Genomic DNA, 19958 nt, shown 5'->3' on the forward strand with positions numbered 1-19958 from the left:
AAAAAAAAACACCAATGGAACTCTGGAAGTGTACATGTTGGCTAAACAAGGCGCTGATTGGAGTGACTATTTACACTGACATTTTTCATGTCGTGATGATAAATCCGCACCCGTGTAGGATAATTCGCACCCCTTTAATGTGAATTGATGTGGCAGACTTTAACGTGAATGAACTCTGGAAGTGTACACATTGGCTAAACAAGGCGCTGATTGGAGTGACTATTTACAGTGACATTTTTCCTATGGTGATGATAAATTTGCACCCCCTGTAGGATAATTCACACCCCTTTAACTTGAATTGATGTGGCAGACTTCAACGCTTTTTCACATTAAAGTGGTGTGAATTATCCTACAGGGGATGCAAATTTATCATCGCCCTTTTCCTATTGTGTCGTTGTTTCACTTGTTCTTGTTTTGAGCTTCTTGTGTATTTTCAATTTTCTGAAGGACAACCCGTCCTTTTGTATTTCAATTCTTTTCAGTTGCAATGCAATTCTACTCAACTCAACTCAACTCAACTCAACTAAGCCTTTGTCCCAAACTAGTAGGGTTTGGCTAATGAATCCTTTATAAAACTTTCATGAAGAAGGTGATTCAGTTGCAATGCAATTATATTCAAATAAACAAAAAGATACAAATGAGTTGGACTGGTTCATGATCTTATTTTTGATGTCTAACAACAAAGTAACCCAAAAGAAGAGATATTAAAATGAAGGGCAAGAAGCATTAGGTTAACTTCAGTTCAGAAATAGTTACTGCCATAGAAGTGTTTGAGAAATTCTGAACTCCCCTGGTCTTTTGTCCCCAAGTCATGCACGAGCCCTTCGTGCCCAATGATGTACTGCCCAATGATGTGGTGGCGTTGCTTCGCATGCTCGACAATGTTGTTGAGCTCCTCCATCCCTTTGAACAGAAGCATGTCGATCACCTGTTAAATGGGAAACACGACTTTAATTTTAGTGTCCCCAAATTTCTCAATTGTACCTGTTAAAGTATAGAAGATTAAATAACGCCATCTCCAACGGCTTAAGCTTTTGGAGTAATTGATTGTCTCACATAGTATCAGAGCAATTGCCCTGGGTCCAAACCACGTTGAAATTAAAAATCCACATGTAATGGCAAACCCAAAAAAAGAGTCGCCACATGTGCCACGTGTAGGCCAACCCTAAAAAAAATGGGCCACACGTGAGGGGGAGTGTTAAAGTATAAAAGATTAAATAATGACATCTCCAACGGCTTAAGCTTTTGGAGTAATTGGTAGTTTCACAGTACCGTTTGGTATGTGATCCATATGATTCAATAAGTCTTTGACCATGTAAAACTGTAAATGATGGGTTGGACATCTCCACCCAACCGCTTTCCTGAGTCCTTTTCGGTATGCGAGTCATGTGCTTGGAAAAGTCTCAACTTTAAGGCCCTGTTTGTTTTGGATTTGTTTTGGATTCTGAGAACTGATTGTGAGTCCAAAACTGATTATTATACTCAAATTTAAGTGTAAATGATGGGTCGGGCCTTTCTGCCCCCTATTCCTGAGCACTCACCTGGTCTCTAGGTGGTCATTAAGCGACACAGAGAGACTGGGAAATTGCTTAAAACCCCGGGTGAGGCCTAGTATAGCAGATGTGGGTAAACCCTAGGCAGTGTACTAAAGTCACGATTGCCTAGGCACAAAGGTATCGACTAAAGTGTTACTCATGTTGTTAGTCAACACCTTTTCATTCTAAATGAGGCTTCTCATTTGCAGTTAATCATTCACACAAATAAAAGTTCAAGATTTTAATGATGCGTAAAAATATAGAGCAAGTTCACATGGCCAGGCATTGTATGTCAGTGATACTTAAGCCCAACAGTCATGATATCAATTAGAATCCATAGAGGCTGAAAATAGAAAAAGAAAAGCCACAGAATTATAACTAACTGAAACCTTAGCAAGGCTAAATATGGAAGTAATCTACCAATCTTTGATAAGCATTTCCATCCAAACTTAGCCGCAGAAAACCAAAATCTTTTCATTGAAACATTAAAGACAACAAAAAATCCAAGATCCAAATTTCGTCTTCAAGTTTTAGTTCAAGATTTTGAGCAGAATCATTTACCACTTTAGCGTTTGCTAATTGTGTTCCTCAACCTTTAAGTGTTTCTAAAATTACTATTGAAACTAATAAGAATAAGAGGATTTTCTGCATTTATTTTAGTGTCTTATGGAGGTAATACTGCCTTTTCAATTATTTTATTACTACCGCTTACAAGGGTTAGCCATAAGACCCTTGTACATTTTGTATGTACACATCATGTTTTGAACAATGGAAATTAGATTAGTTGATTTTAACATGGAATCGGAGCAAGTTTGACCCAATAAAATACAGCAACCCAAAATAGGAAATTTTGGAGAAACGTAAATGAAGAAACAATCCCAACAAATAGAATTAATTGAAACTAGAGGCAACTAAAAAATATCCAGCAATCTATTTCGAATTGTATTGATTTAAGAAATTATAAATTGGAAAAAGACAATAAAAACTTCACTACAAATTAGCAGGTTCTTTGATCTCCGGAATAGACTAGATAGAACGTATATTTCCCTCTTTTAGAAGGATAGAAGTTGTTACGTTTGGCTCTATTGGTAGCTTTTCAGTTCAATTCTTTCTTGAATCGTATTGATGATCCAGGCCCACTTCTCCCATTAGTCTGGTTGTTTCCCAAATCCCCCTTGTGTGCCGGCTTTTTGTTGGACACTTGGACTGCTTTTGCCGAAAGCAATTAAAGCTTTGACGTGTTGAATATCAGATTGACAAATTGCTACATTATTTGTAAAGAAGTTGAAGAACATGCTCATCACATTTTTATACATTGTAAGATAGCTTTTTCGAGCTTGAGACCTGCTATATTGAAAAGTTTTACAATTGAATGGATGTTTCAAATAAATGTGTGGGGCATTATTTGAGGTTGTTATTTACCTTTCTCTTGGGAACAAAGATAAAATTCCTTCGAAAATTACCCTCGGAGCTATTATCTTCTGAATTGATGTGACAAGCTTGAACTACAACTGTGATTTTTTGCCTTTAAAAGGCCACTGCCACTTGAAAAGAGGCATTACATCACCCATTCTCCCATCTCTCCTTAGAGAAGAAAGAAAGTGGGAAGAGAAATAGACTTAGTCTCTTCTCCCTCTTCCCCACATCACCAAAATCCAATAGATCTAAATTTTGTCGCCAAGGCTACTTTCTCGACAATAATTTTGGTGGTCGCGAGGGAGCTCACCAACTGGTGCCTCTCCATTACCTCATACTCTCAACACCGGCAAATCTGTTGGGACCATGTAATTATTAATTTTCTATTCAATTTCTTTATCAAAAGGCCACTTTTATAGTCATTTTTTCCAATGTGTATTGCGCACATGCATGCACTCTTGAAAAAAAAAAGCAGGGAACCCCATCACCATTCTTTTTATCTTTGCTTTATCCTGGGAGCAATGGGGGATGATTTGGCCCAATTCCATGCGCCATGCAAGGGAGAGATTCATCCACCAAAAATGTATACTGTGCTTAACTATTCGAGAATATTTTTATGTTGCAGCAGGGGAACAAGGCCCTCGATGAGTACTATAGCAGTTACGACAAGAGTTTAGAGTGGAAAAATCCCTATCAGGCCTCAACCTTATATACCATTCAATTTGTGGATAGATCTTAGCAAATAAAGAGCTTCCCGCTCTTTCTAAATTGTATCTCGGTTTTAGTATATTAGAGTTTCTTCAGGATCCAGTGGAAGAGGCCAGTGATGGATTTGCCCAGATGATGTCTATAGGGCGAGGTGGAGGTGAAAGAGATGGTTCTGGTTTTGGTAGAGATTGTTATGGCCTTTATTCAGGTGGAGGGCATGGCAGAGGCCCAAGGGTTAGGAAGTGTGTGCGTTGTCTCCACACTATTAATCATAATTCAGGCATGTGTTGGTAAGTTTGGCAAGCCTGCATGGGCCAATCAGGACACATCTATGAGAGAGCTTGCTATGCAACAAAATGATTTCATCGAAAATCACACAATTCTTGCGGTGATTTAGTTATGCTTTCACGCGATAAGTATAACTAGCTCGTGAAGATCTCGCAGCAACCCACAAATTATCCTTCTACATCCACAACTATTCTGGTTTACTCATGTATCATGCAATCCTTGTTTCATGCTGGTCATCTCTCAAGGTTATTGATTTGGAAGCCTCTAACCATATGAAAAGTAAATCGTTTATATTTTCTTCATTTGATAAATTTGTTCCACATATGACATGTGAATCTTCTATATTTTATTCATTCTATAACTTTGTTCCAAATCCATCTGTTACTATGTTGATGGCTATTATCATATGTGTCTGGTAGAGGTACAATTTTTCCTACCTCTTCCCTTCCATTAATAGATTTTCATGTCGCTAAGTTCCCTTTAAGTTGTTGTCTATAAATAAATTAATTAAATCTTTTCAATGTTCAGTAACCTTTTATCTTTCCTTCCGTGTTTTTCAGGATGAAAAGGACTAAGAAGGCAACTAGTAGCATATTTGAGTCAAACAACATTTACTATCTGGACCGCAGACTTGTAGGAATGTAGTCTTGTTGGTGTTGCTTTCCATTCACAAGCATCACAAAGTTTCTTTTTATGCTAGACGTGATAAATGAAATTCTATTCAATTTTCAATAGTTCATTGAGCTCTGCTAGAATGAAATGTTTTCAGATCATAGATATTTTGCTATATTTTTGGATGATTTTTAGAGAGTGACTTAGTCATATGTAATTAAAGATAGATTAGTTATATTTAATGAAAGATAGACAGAAGTCTTGTCTATTTTAGACTTCTATTTTTAAGTTATTCCATAAAGAATTTAAGACTCAGTTTGATAGGAATGCATGTGTTTTACGTTCTGATAATGCTATAGAGTATTTATCACAACTCAACTAAGCCTTTGTCCCAAACTAGTTGGGGTCTTCAAGTCATGGTGTTCTTAATCAAACCACTTGTGCCCATACTTCCCAACAAAATGGTGTGGTAGAACATAAACACAGGCAGTCTACTTAAGTCACTTGTACACTATTATCCAGAATGCACCAAAGGTCTATGGAGGATATATAGTACTAACTGCAAGCTATTTAATCAATCGTATGCCATCTTTAGATTTGGAAAAGTCTCCTCATTCCTGATATTGATGTATATTTTTCCCTCGTGTATCTTGATGTGCCTATGCGGATCATTCTTTTGGTTCAGAAATTCATAAATTAGACTTTCATGTTGTAAAATGTGTTTTATGGGATATTCTTGCCCCTGCAAAGGATATTGTTGCAATCGCCATGGTCTTCAAAAGAAGTTTGCTTGTGTTGTACTTTCTTTGTCCTTTTTTATTACCAAAAAAAGAAATCTCATCATATGTTCATTTTCTTCTAGCTGTACCTTACTTGTCTGTTGTTTTTACCTACTGAAGATGTTCCTCTCCTCCAACTATCGTGCCCCTACAAATTTATACAAGGAAAGTAAGGGAGATGCCATGTCTAAGCTGCATTTCCATTCCCAATTGTCTTGATCTTCCTATCGTTGATTGCAACCTCTTGCACAATGTTTTCTCCATGATAATTTATCTTCTTCTAATTAATACTTACTTTTTTCACTTTCTTCTATCTCCTTACCTAAATCGTGCTAGGAAGCCCTCTCTAAAGTTGGACAGATGAGATGGCAACTCATGCAAAATTATATGTGGGAGCTCATTGATTTACCAGTCAAAAATGTAGGTTTGGTTGCAGATGTATCCATACGATTATCGCCTATGTTGGATATAGTTGGATATATGTAATAAGCCTGAGGGCATAGATGTAATTATGCTTCTTCATTATTAATAAATATATTAGTGAGGGGGAGATCATCTCTCTAACTCATTTTCTCTTCTCTAATTCTTTCTCTCAACATGGTATCAAAGCCCTAGGGTTTTTTATCCCTAGGGAAACCCCCTAGCCTCCATCTTCTCCATTCCTCAACCCTAACCCTAACCCTAACCCCTTTCCTCATCCTCATCTTTATCTCTCCCTAACCGCTTCCCCATTCTCATCTTCATCTCTCCCACGCCCTAAACCTAACCCTAACCTTCCCCATATCCAAAACAGATTTCATCTTTTTGCCCCCCCTCAAACCCACTCGCACCCCATAGAAACCCAAGCACGTTCCGCGTCTTGCCCCCCTCAAACCCACTCGCGCCCCCTCGCGCCCCCTGAAAGCCCAAGCAGTCCAGTATTTTGCCCCCCCCTCAATCCCACTCGCGCCCCCCCTGAAAACCCAAGCAATGTTTGAATTTCTTTGTTAAAAGCCTTATTTCTTACCCCCCTTTCTTTGATGTGTTAGATTTCTCTCTTCTTACTACGTCTTCGGCATCTTCCTAGTCTCTGTATTGGTCGCACTATGCACTTAGTTCTTTTTTGTGCGCTTTTTCTATGAGCTTCCTGGTGGAGTAGTTAGTTCTTATTCTTCTTCTCTACGTCTCCTCGTTGAAGCCCTTGGTTGTGGTTTCTTTGTTTCTTGATCTTTGTTGTCTTGATAGATCCTCCTGTCATCGTTGATCCATCTCTTGCATGACCACTGAGACTCATGCTTCTACCACACCGTCGGTTCCTTCTTCATCCTCTCACCCTACCTTTGCACCTGTGGAGGGTTCATACCCACAGTTGAATATTGCCAAGTTTGATGAAACTAACTACCTTCCCTGGAAAGTTGCAATTGAGACCTATCTCCTTGGGAGAGGTAAGGTCAGTTTTCTTCGTCAGGACCCCCCCTCCACGTACAGACCCGTCCTTCACCCGTTGGGAAATGGAAGATGCCTTGATTCACAGTCTTCTATGGCAAAGCATGACGCCTGCCATTTCATCCACGATGATTCTCCTTCCCACTGCGAAGGAGATTTGGGATCATACCGCTGATACTTACTCTGGGGTTGAGAATCTCCGACGTATTTGCTCTACTTACTCTGTGTGGATGCGTCTTCGCCGTGGTGATCTGTCTCTGGAGACTCATTATGGCCAGTTTCTGTCCTTATGTCAGCAGCTTGACATCTACTTACCCCTCACGTCTGATATCAATGTTCTTCGCCGCCAGCGAGAGCAGACCCGGGTTGTTCACTATTTTGAGAGCTTAGGCCATGAGTTTGCTTCCTTCTGTCAGCAGGTCCATGGCTCGGGCACTATTCCCTCATTACGAGAGACTTATTTACGAGCACAGCAGTGTCTTGATGATCCATCTCCCAGCCTTCCATCTAAGAGTGCAACTCTAGTTTCTTCTGACAGTTCTGGTGGGTCTCGACCACCTAGAGGAGGTGGCCACTCTACTCAAGCTCGTGGCCGTGGCCGGGTTGGTGCTGGCCATGGTCGTCCTTATTGTACTCATTGTCATAGGGATGGCCACCACACTACATCCAGAGCTTCGCACAGGCCGGTCAGCTCATCTCACTCTGACCAATCCGTCTGACAGTATGCCTTCTTTGCCTGTATCTATTTCTGCTGATGAACCTTTCACATTCACGAGATCAGATTATGAGGAGCTGCAGCGGTTCAAACAGAATGCCTCCCATCATACTGCTGGGTTTGCTCAGCCAGGTAGCTCACCCACGACCTTACTTTCTAGCTCCGGGTCTTGGATTATTGACTCGAGAGCCTCCAATCACATTACTGGTAACTCTTCTCAGCTTGCTTCTTTTCATTCCATTCAGACAGGAACTCAAACCATTACTCTTGTTGATGGGTCCACTTCCCCCATCACTGGTATTGGCACAATTTGTCCTTCACCTAATATTTCTTTATCATATGTTTTATGTGTTCCAAAATCTCCTTTTAGCTTATTGTCTGTTAGCCAATTAACGAAAAATCTTCAGTGCTCCATCTCATTTTATCCATCGTATTATGTTTTTCAGAATCTTTCGACTGGGAAGACGATTGGATCGGGTTGTGAGGTGGATGGTCTCTACCGCCTTGACTGCAGTCGTTCTCCTACAGTCCTGCATACATCCGTCGATGCATTTCAGTGGCACTGCCGTCTTCGTCATCCGTCCTTTCAGCGCCTTCAGCAGACGTCTTATGTTCCATCTTCTATTTCTCCATTCCAGTGCGAGTCGTGTGAACTTGGGAAGCATCACCGGGTGTCCTTTCCTTCTCGAGTCCTCAGTCGCGTAGATAGTCCTTTTAGTTTAGTTCATTCTGATGTATGGGGGCCCTTTAGGGTCGCGTCCAATAATGGTTTTAGGTATTTCGTTGTTTTTATTGATGATTATTCACGTATGACATGGCTTTATTTGTTGAAAGATCGCTCCTAGGTCTTCAGTGCTTTTCAGAAATTTCATGTTGAAATAAATAACCAGTTTAATTGCAATATCAAATGTCTCCGATGTCTCCATACTGATAATGCCTGCGAATATTTCTCTTCTACACATGGTTTTGAGGATCATCTTACAGGTCATGGATTATTCATCAATCTTCGTGTGCCTACATGTCGCAGCAAAATGGTGTCGCGGAAAGAAAATTGAGATACCTACTTGAAATTACTCGCACGCTATTGTTTCAAATGCGAGTCCCTAAATCTTTTTGGGGAGAGGCCGTGTTGACATCATGTTTTCTTGCAAATCGTCTCCCATCTTCTGTCATTCGTGGTTCCTCTCCTTTCGTCTATTATATCCACAACAGGAGCTGTTTCCTCTCCTCCCTCGCGTCTTTGGGTGTGTCTGTTTCGTTCACCTTCTTGGACCTAGTAGGGACAAACTTGATCATCGATCAGAGCGTTGTGTCTTTCTGGGTTATTCTAGAACTCAGAAAGGTTATCCTTGCTATATTCCTCGTTTACGAAGAGGGTTTGTCTCCGCCGACATAACATTCTTTGAATCAGAACCTTTTTTTGGCCTTCGACTCCTCCTGCTCCTAGTTCCATCCCGGATGAGGTACCCTTGTTTCTTCCTTCGCTTGCTGACCCTTTACAGATACCACTCCAAGCTGCGCCACACTCAGAACCGGTACCCTCTTCTTCAGTTCCAGTGGTTCGCCCACCCGTTACAAAAGAATATCAGCGACGAGTGCAGAAGACGAGGCTTCCACCTCCTTGTCATCATCCATCGTCTACTACAGTCGAGGTCCCACTCATGCCTACTGAAGTATCTTCTTTACCATCATCTGCCATTACTTCTGATTCTCCCATTGCTTCTCGTACTAGGCCTCATTCTACAGCCCATCCTATTTCTCAGTTTGTTTCTTATGATAGACTAACGCCTTCTTTTCAAGCCTTTGTTTCTTCCTTGTTCTCTGTAGAGTTACCAAAATCATTACAGGAGGCTCTTGAACATCCTGGCTGGCGAGCTGCTATGGATCTAAAAATGGGGGCACTTTGATCCAACCAAACATGGGAACTTGTTTCTCTTCCAGCTGGGACTCGACCAATTGGTTGTCGTTGGGTCTTCTCCATTAAGTATTTACCTGATGGAAAGGTTGAACAGTTGAAAGCTCGTCTGGTTGCTAAGGGGTACACTCAGACCTTTGGGGTTGACTATCATGAGACTTTCTCCCCTGTAGCAAAGACTACTTCAGTTCGTGTCATCTTATCCATGGCAGCTAATCATGGTTGGCCTCTGCATCAACTTGATGTGAAGAATGCCTTTCTACATGGCGATCTACAGGAGGAGATTTACATGGAGCAGCCTCCAGGATATGCTGCTCAGGGGGAGATGTCCTCTGTTTGTCGCCTTAAGAAATCCTTATATGGCTTGAAACAGTCTCCAGGAGCATGGTTTGGTCGATTTAGTGAGGCCGTTATTCGCTTTGGTCTTAGACAGTGTGCAGTAGACCATTCAGTATTCAGTCATAAATCCTCTGCAGGGTGCATCCTTCTGATTGTGTATGTTGATAACATCATTATTACAGGAAACAACTCAGGAGGAAGTCAAAGGTTGAAGAGTTTCTTACAGACAGAGTTTGCTACAAAGAATTTGGGTCGACTTAGATACTTTCTAGGGATAGAGGTGGCCTATTCTTCTCAAGGAATATCTCTATCACAGAGAAAGTATGTGTTAGACCTACTGGAAGAAACAGGAAGTCTTGGAGTAAAGCCTATATTTGTGCCTATGGATCCTAGTGTGAAGCTTATTCCAGAGGAAGGAGATCTATTGGAAGACCCTGGCAGATATAGACGACTATTGGCAAGCTCATATATCTTACAGTTACTCGCCCAGATATCTCCTATGCAGTTTGAATAGTCAGTCAGTTCATGAGTGCTCCTCGTACTTCTCACTGGGCGGCAGTAGTTCAGATTCTCCGTTATTTGAAATGAGCACCAGGGAAAGGACTACTATTCAAGAAAAATGGACATGTCAGAATAGAAGGCAATTGTAATGCAGATTGGGCAGGATCTCCAGCAGATAAGAGATCAACCACTGGCTACTGTACATTTGTTGGGGGCAATCTGGTGTCTTGGAAAAGTAAAAATCAAGAAATTGTTTCGAAGTCAAGTGTTGAGGCAGAATATCGAGCTATGTCCTATACTAGTGGGGAGCTCCTTTGGTTACGTTTCCTCATGGTTTTCCTTATTCTTCTTCAGCTCAGCTTTATTGTGATAATAAAGCTGCAATTCACATAGCCACCAATCCTGTTTTTCATGAGAGAACCAAGCATATAGAGGGGATTACCACTTCATTCATCAGAAAATTCATAAAGGAGAAGATACAGGTTTCTTTTACTCGATCTGTGGACCAGTTAGCTGACATATTTACGAAACCCTTGCCTAAGTCAAAGTTGAATGATATTTGTAGCAAGCTAGGAATGTACAATATCTACATTCCAGCTTGAGGGGGAGTGTTGGATATAGTACAATATATGTAATAAGCCTGAGGGCATAGATGTAATTATGCTTCTAAATTATTAATAAATATATTAGTGAGGGGGAGATCATCTCTCTAACTCACTTTCTCTTCTCTAATTCTTTCTCTCAACAGTCTAGATGGTACAATTAATAGGTTAAAAAAAGACTAGTAGTTAAAGAGTACACTCAGGCCTTTGGCATTGGCTATTTTGAGACTTTTCACAAGTTGCCAAACTTAATTCTACGCATGTGGTTATTTTTTTGTTATTGCAAACAAGTGTTGGCCACTGTGGCAACATGACATACAAAATGAAGTTTTGAATAGTAAGTTATAGGACTTTTTCGCTCAGAGAGCAGGGGGGAGTCGGATACAGTTTGCGAGTTCAAGAAAGCCATTTGTAACTTTAAACAATCACCACATGACTCGTTTGTGAAAACTAGCACTATATCACGGCATTTAGTTTTTCAGGAGTCATGTGGATCAGTCAATATTTATTTGAAAAAGGTCCACTTGCATAATTCTTTTGGTAGTCTGTGTTGCTAACATTGTCATTACTGGTGATGATCGGACCAGTATTGATGGATTGAAGAAATATTTACAATAGAAATTCCAGACAAAACTTAGGTGAGCTATGATATTTTCTTGGGTTTTAAACAGCTAGATTGAAGTTTTGGCATTAGTATGTCTCAGAGGAAGCATGTAAACAGTCCATTTCAAAAAAAAAAAAAAAAGAGGACGCACGTAATAGATTTGTTGTTAGAGACTAGTTTATTGGTTACTAAACCCAATTAATGTCGTTGAAGACTCTGGTTCTTGAGATGAGTTTAAAGGTTAAATAGCCTATGAAGATGTTTTGGGATAACCAAGGGGCTACTCATATGGCAAGTAATTCGGTATTTGATTAAAGGACACTAGTATATCGAAGTAGATTGCCATTTTATTAGCGAAAAAAATCTCATGTTAACAGATATCTACTCGATATGAAAAGTTGAAAGATCATTTGGCAGATAAATTTACCAGAGCTCTTGGTAGTGACCCGTTCCAAAAGATTTGTTCCACGCGGTGCATGGATGACATTTATGATCTATCCTGAGGGGACTGTTGAAGTTTATTCCTATTACTTATCATATAAGAGTAGATTAGTCATTTTCTGTCATTTTTCATTTATGAGTGGCACATATGTAATATTATCAATGTTCTAATATTAGAGAAAAGTTGGGCAGCATTGTTCACAACATTTCTCATTCCTCTTTTCTCTGTTCTCTCCATGTGTCTTCTTTTCCCAAGATTCTTTCTTTTCTTATACTCTAAAAAGAGAAAATATATCACATTTTAAAATAAACAAAACTCAATACTCCCTTAAATTCATTGTACAAACCAGGTAAAAAAATACCTTAATTACCAATAAATAAAAACAATAAACCCTTAAAAACTTTAGAAAAACAAAGCCCTCTGGAACCATTTTCTTCTTATTGGGTGCACCTGCATCAAATTGTAGATTTTTCACACAGATCAACAGGTGACCACCATTTTCAAGGTTATAAGGCTGCTCATGTATCAGGATTCCATCATCGTCCATTTCAAAAGTATGGCATATATGTAGAAGTGCAATCACCATTTCAATCCCACATCATTCACCAAGCATTGGCTCACTCCCTCGATAGTAACTGCCAAAAAAACATTATCCCAGGTTCTTACAATATGTGTTGGGAATGGTGCAAAAACCATTTTTGGGTTGGATAATTGGTGACCCCAATCTCTTTGCTCGCGATGTCAACCCTAGGGCCATGATTGCTGACTATGTTGAAGGTGAGGGCACTCAACAGGTTATCAATCCATAATTGCAGGAAGAAGGTTCCCTTAGATCAGCCAGGGTCGACGACTATTACTTCTCGGCTGTGGATTGTGTTGATGAGCTTGTTTGGATACCAGATCAAATGACTATTTACTCTGTTAAGTCTTTTTTTTTTTTTTTGAATGGTTTTACTCTGTCAAGTCTTACTATGTACTATTCAATTTTTCTCCCCCAGGTCTAGGCTTCCAAACTTTTGGAAGCCATTTGTCACTCCCAGAACCACCACTTTCCTTTGGTGTTTTACACATGGTAAAATAACCTTACAAAAGACCAAATGATTAAGAGGCATATCATTGATATCCGTAATTGTTCCTCCCTCTGGAATCTTCCTCTCATCTGAATATCCCATGGCCTAGAGCTCCACAGATTTGGAGTTACTTTTGTGGCTTGTTCAATGTATTCCCTGAGTTTTCAATTTTTTCTTCAGTAAAATCCCTTTGGGATTGTGGGCGTGAGCCGAAGGGCAATAAGAGACTCGATTGCTTATGAAAAATCTCATTCCTTAAACAATATTGGTCATGTGGAAGAATAAGAATGATCGAATTTTCTATCTATCAGCGGAATCTAATTAAATTGGAGCTCCCTATCACAGGATTAAAAGGGGCGGATTTATCAGCTCCCTATCATAAATTGAAGGTCCCTCTTAAGTGGTTCAAGTTATCTGTCATGTGTAAAAAGTATAGGAAATTTTTTCTAAAATTTCCTCTCCAAACTTTTCAAGAAAATCCTGCAATCCAAACAAAGCCTAAAAAAAGGCACACAGAATTACATTTCTTTATCGGTCAATTCAAGAACAATAAACACACTATAACTCACGAAACTAGATACCCACGAATAAAACGCACAAATCTACAAAAAATGTCATATGCAGATTAAGAGAAAGAAACCAAAGAGGAATTACATACACACAATTACCCAAAAATTAAACTTCAGAGAAATTATAATTCACAACAAAAAAAACAAGGAAAAATACCCAAATTACATATGCAGATGATTCCGATCGATTCCACAACAATAAACAGCCAGTAGTTAATACAGAACCCTAACTCAAGAAACACAAACCCTGCAAAAAAATCCAAATACTAAACAGCCCTAGATTTTTTTTAAGATAAAATCTGAATTTTACAAGAATGAGTCGTAACACAGCTTATTTAGGCATTTAAAACCTAGATTTTAGCTTGTAAAATCTAGGGTTTTACAATTATGGATTATAAAATCTATATTTCCAAACGAGCTCAAAAAAGAATATCAAAATTACACGTCAATCTACAAAAGAAATGTTAAATTAAGTTAAATGATCGAAAGAGGATAATCGAGTACCTTAGGGTTTGTGATGTGTTCATTCTTTCGGATTTGGGAGGAAATTGAAGCGCGAAGCTGGGAAACGGTGGCAACGTCACGGAGATTGTAGATTTCCATGACGGCTGGGATGGATCTACATGCTTTCCTGAAGAAATCAAAGGTTCGGCTCCGAGCTTCTTCTAGGGTTGCAGAGTTTGGGGCGACCTTAACACTCCTCGCTGCAAATGCCATAGCCAATGAGCAGAGAACCCTCTCTGTCCTTTTTTGCCTTCGGGTTGTTTTATATTGCGGGCTCCCCTACTTCGTTTTGTGTAAGCTTGACAATTAGTTGGGTGCAACTCGGATCGGGCGGGTTGGGTTTTCCAAAACCCTACCCGATTACCTCGGGGCGGGGCGGGGCGGGGCGGGCTAATTTTTTATAGGAAAATTGAGAGATTCGTAAGCCCGACCCTACCCAAGATAGTTTCTAGGGTTGGTCGGGTTGGGTCCGGTCGGGTTTTCATTTTTTTAGCATAGGAAAGTAACTAATTTTAAAGAATATATTGGGAAAAAAAACAAGGGATTTGCTAGGGTCATTCGGTTGGTCTGCATCTCAGACCTCATGAACGGAGACAAAAGCTCAGACCAGCCACCTCGTGAATGGAAACAATAGCTTTTGTCTCCATTCACGAGGTGGCTGGTCTGACGTGCGACAGACCGGCCGCAAAATGCCTTTTGCAATGTACGCTAGCAATTTTCAAAATCCAAATCTTCACACCCAAAATCTCTAAATTTGTTTCATCAAGTGTATTAATTTAAGTACACTATATTTTCACATAACAGGGATGATCACCTCAATGAAAACAATTGTGTCAGTATATTGGAAATTAATTTGTTGTGTTACTCAAGAGATATTTAAGAAGGTCACAGTACACCCCTATGAGTCGGGTGGGTTTTGAGTTACGGGTCGTTTTTTCATTAAACCCGGCCCTACCCAAGATTGATTCTGGTTTTCCAATTTAAAACCCAACCCTACCCAAGATTGATTCTGGTTTTCCAATTTAAAACCCAACCCTACCGGAGACCCATGATTTCTATACCCAACCAATGTTATTTTCGGGTCGGGTTGATGCAGGTAAGGTAAACAAGTTGCAGCCCTAAGAAATAGATTGATTCACGATTATCAATGGCCATCAGGGACTTTGGACATTGTTAGTAGTGCAACTTTGGGCCAGGCCCAACCCAAACCCGAAAACGACCAGTTAAACCCAATTTCAGCCCGGGTAAGGTTGGTGTTGGTTTCAGTTATGGTTGGGAAAATTCAACCCTAATTATTTCTGGGTCAGGTTGGGGTTGAGGCTTTGGGCAACCCAACCACCCTGAACCCGAAAACGTATCCCTAGTTTTATCACGATTAGATTGAGACCACAACCTGAACCCAATATCTATTTTTTGTGTTTTTATTCCATTTTGCCATGGGCCAACATGAACCCGACCCAACCAATTTGGAAAATTGGATTAGACCGGTTGAGAGATATAAAGGTGGATTGGGTTAGGGTGGACACTCAACCCCAGATTTGGTTTGGGTTGAGCTAGTGTTGAGGTAATGGTACCTCCAGTTGAGTTGGGATTGACATCAACCCGACGGAGTTGCACCCGTAGGCATCATTGTGGGATCCATTGCATGAAACAGCTAGGAACTAATTGAGATGGTGGACCACCATGTGAATGATCCATAGCACTAAATTGCAAGGATTTGAATGATGTGGGTCACTAGGTGGATTGGTCATTGCACAGAATTGAAACCTATTGGACCATCTGATGATTCTTATCTTTCTTTTATAAGCTTTTAGCTTAATTCATTATTGAGTTTATAGGTTAATGAGATTTTTTTTATAAGAAGAGAAATTATATTTAACTACATAAATGAGAATAAAAGTGTCCACCTGCATCATGTAACAAAGTAAGAAAGACGAAGTCCTTGGAAGCATAGTTAGTTGATCAATTTGAGTCCAAACCAGTTTTACGATTTTTTGAAAGAACTCGACAAGTTTTAACAAATGGGATCCGTACATTACTACCAAACTCAGTTCGAGAAGTTACATGCGAAGGTCGGACATCTTCCATAAGCTTGCCAAGTTAGTTGTTTTATTACTGGGTTGCAAAATTCTATTAAATTGACGTACAAACCAATAGACCCATGATCTTATCGGCTACAATTGGGTTGGCTTACCCGTACGAAGCCCATAGCGGAGGACAAATTCGGCTACTTTGAGTTTCAATTAGTTGAGAGGTGCGAGCCATCCCACTCGGAAGAGATCTTTGGCCCAGAGTAGAAATAACCTCCTTCCACGTACGATGGAGATCCATCACAACACACCAAAACTCCGGCCTCAAATCCTTTTTTTTTTTTTTTTTGAAGAGTAATAGTTTAGCATTATGGCCTTGTTAGACCCCAACGAAGAGTAGATTATTTAATACACCAATTTCCAAAAATAATTTGTACTAAATCTAAAACCATTTATGTTTTTTTTTTCTTTTGGTGTTTCCCACTAACATATAAGATGATGTTCTTCGACTAAAGGGAAAGTTTGAAGTTCCAAAGATTCAACCTTTAGCCTGCTATCACCAATAATCTCCACAAGAACAAACCCCATCAACAAAATGGTGAAACCTATAACTATCCCTCATTATAATCTCTCTATCAGCAACCTTGGATATAAACTTGGTTGCAGAGTGGCAATCACCACATACTCTTAAGTTCTTGATGATCCTCAGAGGTGTCCCATGTGGAGTACTGATCAGCCCAAAGGCTATAGCTAGCTTCTCGCTATGCCCACAAAGGCTATACTCCTTTTCATCTTCCTCCACATCCTGCAACACGAAATTCGTATCCGGCACATACCCAATCTCCTTGATTTCCGAATACAAACTCTCCATTTTCTCAGATATTTTATCCATCAATGGGTGCGAAGTATCCCCAACTATGAAACTATGAACTCTACGTTTTACCTCGACCCAACTACAACCCGGTGGCTTTGTCACCCCTCGCTCCTTCATCAAATGCCTAATCCTTGCCGCATCTTCCCACCTTCCTGCGGCCGAGTAAATGTTTGCTAACAGTATATAGTTTCCAGAATTCTGAGGCTCAAGCTCAAAAAGATACTTAGCCGCATACTCTGCAAGCTCTGGGTTGCAATGGATCCTACAAGCTCCTAACAACGACCCCCAAACAGCTGCATTGGGCTCTAAAAGCATCTCTTTAATGAATTCCATGCATTCATCGAACTGCCCCGCACGTGCCAGTAAATCCACCATGCAAGCGTATTGCTCCACAGCGGGGTCCATACCATATTCCAATTTCATCATCTCAAAATATTTCCACCCCTCATCAATTAGTCCTGAATGACTACAAGCAGATAAGAGATTTGTCAACGTGCAATAGTTAGGCTTTAAACCTGTAACTCTCATATGACGGAAAAGATTCACGGCATCCATCCCAAACCCATGCATTCCGTACCCTGCGATCATTGCATTCCAAGAGACTATGTCCCTTCTAGGCATAACATCAAAAGCCCTTCGCGCTTTTTGAATCAATCCACACCGTCCATACATGTCAATGAGAGCATTCCAAGTGAAATTACATGAATCAAGCCCATGCCTAATGATGAACTGGTGAATCTCTTTTCCCTGTTGTAGAGCTGCCAATCTTGAACAAGCGGGGAGTGCAGAAACAATTGTCACTGCATTGGGTTCCACACCACTCAACTGCATTTCCCTTAACAAGTTCAAAGCAATTGCCCCCTGTGCATTCTGAGCACAAGCTGCAATAATTGAATTCCATATAACAACATCTCTTACCGAAAGTTTTTTGAACACAAAGCAAGCCAATTCCAAGTGATCACATCCAGAATACATCGATATAAGAGCACTCCCCACACCTGTAGACATTTCAATCCAGTTTCTAAGAACATAACCATGGATTTCTTTACCCGATCTCAAATTATTCACTTGGGCACAAGCAGCTAAAGCTCCAGATATGGTAATTGTGTTGGGTTCCATGCCTGTTTGACGCATTCTAACAAAAAAATCAAGGGCTGATTTTCCATCACCGTATTGAGTATAACCAGTAATCAGCCCATTCCAAGTTACTACATCAGGTTCTATTCCCCACGACTCCATCTCCTTAAGCAAATCCATAGCTTCATCATAGCAACCTCTCTGTGCATAACCAGCAAGCATAGCATTCCAAGAAACTAAATCCTTCTTACCAATTCCATCGAATTTCCTTCGAGCTACCTCCAAATCTTTGCATTTGGCATAAAAGTCCACAAATGAATTGCTCACAAGCACGTCCGAATCCAATCCATTATTCTTTACGCAGTAGCCATGGATCTCCTTTCCATGTTTTAGCAATGAGAGATTGGTGCATGCAGAAACAACACTAGCAATAGTAATTGAATTTGGCCTCACGCCGTCGTTTAGCATCTGCCTAAAAACTTGCATTGCTTGAAAAGAAGAACCATTCTGTTCATTCCCAGCTATCAATGCGGTCCAAGACACGACATTAGGCTTAAAATTTTCAAAACTTTGCATCTGGAAAAAACAATCAGAAGCCTCTTTGAATTGCCCATTTTGAGCATAACCTGCGATAATCGAGTTCCAAGTCACCCGATCAGGCCGAACTCCGGCAATCTTCATATTCTCAAAATATTCCAAAGCTTGCTTAAAATTACCCTTTGACGCATAACCAGAAACCATCATGTTCCACGTAACAACATCCTTAAATTCTATTTCCTCGAACAAACGACTCGCAGTCTCCATCTTCCCACACTTTATAAACATGTCAAGAACAGATTTTTTAACAAAAGGGTTTCCTTCAAACCCAATGTTCAACATATAATCATAAACATCCTTACCTATTCTAAAATTCTTCAACTCCGAACACGCTTTGAAAACCTTAGGGAAGACAAAATTATCAGGACGAACGCCTTCATGAATCATTGAATAGAACAATCTAATTGTCTCTTCATAATCTCCTAAACTACAATATAATCCTATTATTGAAGTCCAGCTGAAAACATTTCTTTCAGGCATTTGATCAAACAATTGGCGGGCTTCATCAAGAAGCCCAAACTTGCAGTAAAATTCTAAGAGTTGGCTGCTTAGAAATGCACAAAGTTGCACACCAGAAACTATCAAATGTCCATGAATTTGAAAACCCAGTTCTAAGTTTTCGGATTTTCGACAATTCTGAAGAATTGAAGCATAAAACTCAGAACATTCAGTGTCCCCCAATAACCCATTTCTGGGAATTAGACTAAATTCTTGAAAGTACCCATTATTACTCTGATGGGTTTTTGCAGTTGGGAACTGTTCATCAATGGTTAAGGCCAAAGTGCGCCACTTTCTAAGTAAAATAGGAGTATTGGGGGAGCTTACCTTGATGGGTATTTCAAGATTCTGATGAAAGGCTGATGGAATTGTTGCAGAGATTGCCATTTTCTCTTGGTAGCTTTAAAACCCCATAAAAATTTGGGAAGGATTTTGAAGGTTTTTTTTTTTTGTTTTTTTTGTAGGTCTTTGGATAAAATTCTGCATTTTTTTTACAAGAATAAACGAGAACGTAAGGGTTCATTTGATGCCTTTTCCCCTTCTTACAGATATGTTCTCGTTTTTTGTTTGCTTTCGGAAAGATATTTACAGGTCTTTTTCAAAATTTTGAGATATCTAAAATTCTAAGTATACGAGTTTGGGTTGTGAACTCACCTTGTTTTAATAAATGCACGAACTCACCTTGTCTTTTCCTTTCTAATTGGCTTGTGAAAGCTTTTTTGGGAACGGTAATAATCTTTGGCAGCTCTTACAATAATAAAAGATAAGATGAGTTAGTGCAATTATTAAAACATGGTTGTGCTGATATCATTTCCAAAGATTTATTATCAGCTTTTAGAAATGTTCTAAACATTCATG

At 39.8% G+C, this 19958-nt stretch overlaps 1 protein-coding gene and 1 pseudogene across 1 annotated transcript; both read right to left on the bottom strand.

The window, feature by feature from the left end:
• Window positions 1–593: 593 nt before the first annotated feature.
• On the bottom strand, window positions 594–14325 carry LOC143884588 (LYR family of Fe/S cluster biogenesis protein). The gene is made up of 2 exons (XM_077388271.1): window positions 14025–14325; window positions 594–928 (listed from the first exon to the last, which is right to left on the bottom strand). The coding sequence occupies exons 1-2, from the start codon at window positions 14235–14237 to the stop codon at window positions 743–745; spliced, it is 399 nt and encodes a 132-aa protein (XP_077244386.1). The 5' UTR covers window positions 14238–14325; the 3' UTR covers window positions 594–742.
• Window positions 14326–16134: 1809 nt separating this feature from the next.
• Window positions 16135–19667, bottom strand: LOC143884662 (pentatricopeptide repeat-containing protein CRR2, chloroplastic pseudogene; annotated as a pseudogene).
• Between the last annotated feature and the right edge of the window lie 291 nt (window positions 19668–19958).

This window comes from Tasmannia lanceolata, unplaced genomic scaffold (genome assembly GCF_043159265.1).
Source record: "Tasmannia lanceolata isolate RefF3 unplaced genomic scaffold, GAP_Taslan_0.1 ptg000002l, whole genome shotgun sequence".
In the NCBI taxonomy this organism is placed as follows: Eukaryota; Viridiplantae; Streptophyta; class Magnoliopsida; order Canellales; family Winteraceae; genus Tasmannia; species Tasmannia lanceolata.

Excerpts from the sequence above, each read along its gene's own strand:
- LOC143884588 (XM_077388271.1), bottom strand. The coding sequence starts at position 14,237 with ATGGCATTTGCAGCGAGGAGTGTTAAGGTCGCCCCAAACTCTGCAACC. Across the intron at positions 929-14,024 it reads AACACATCACAAACCCTAAG|GTGATCGACATGCTTCTGTT; the intron begins GTACTCGATTAT and ends CCCATTTAACAG.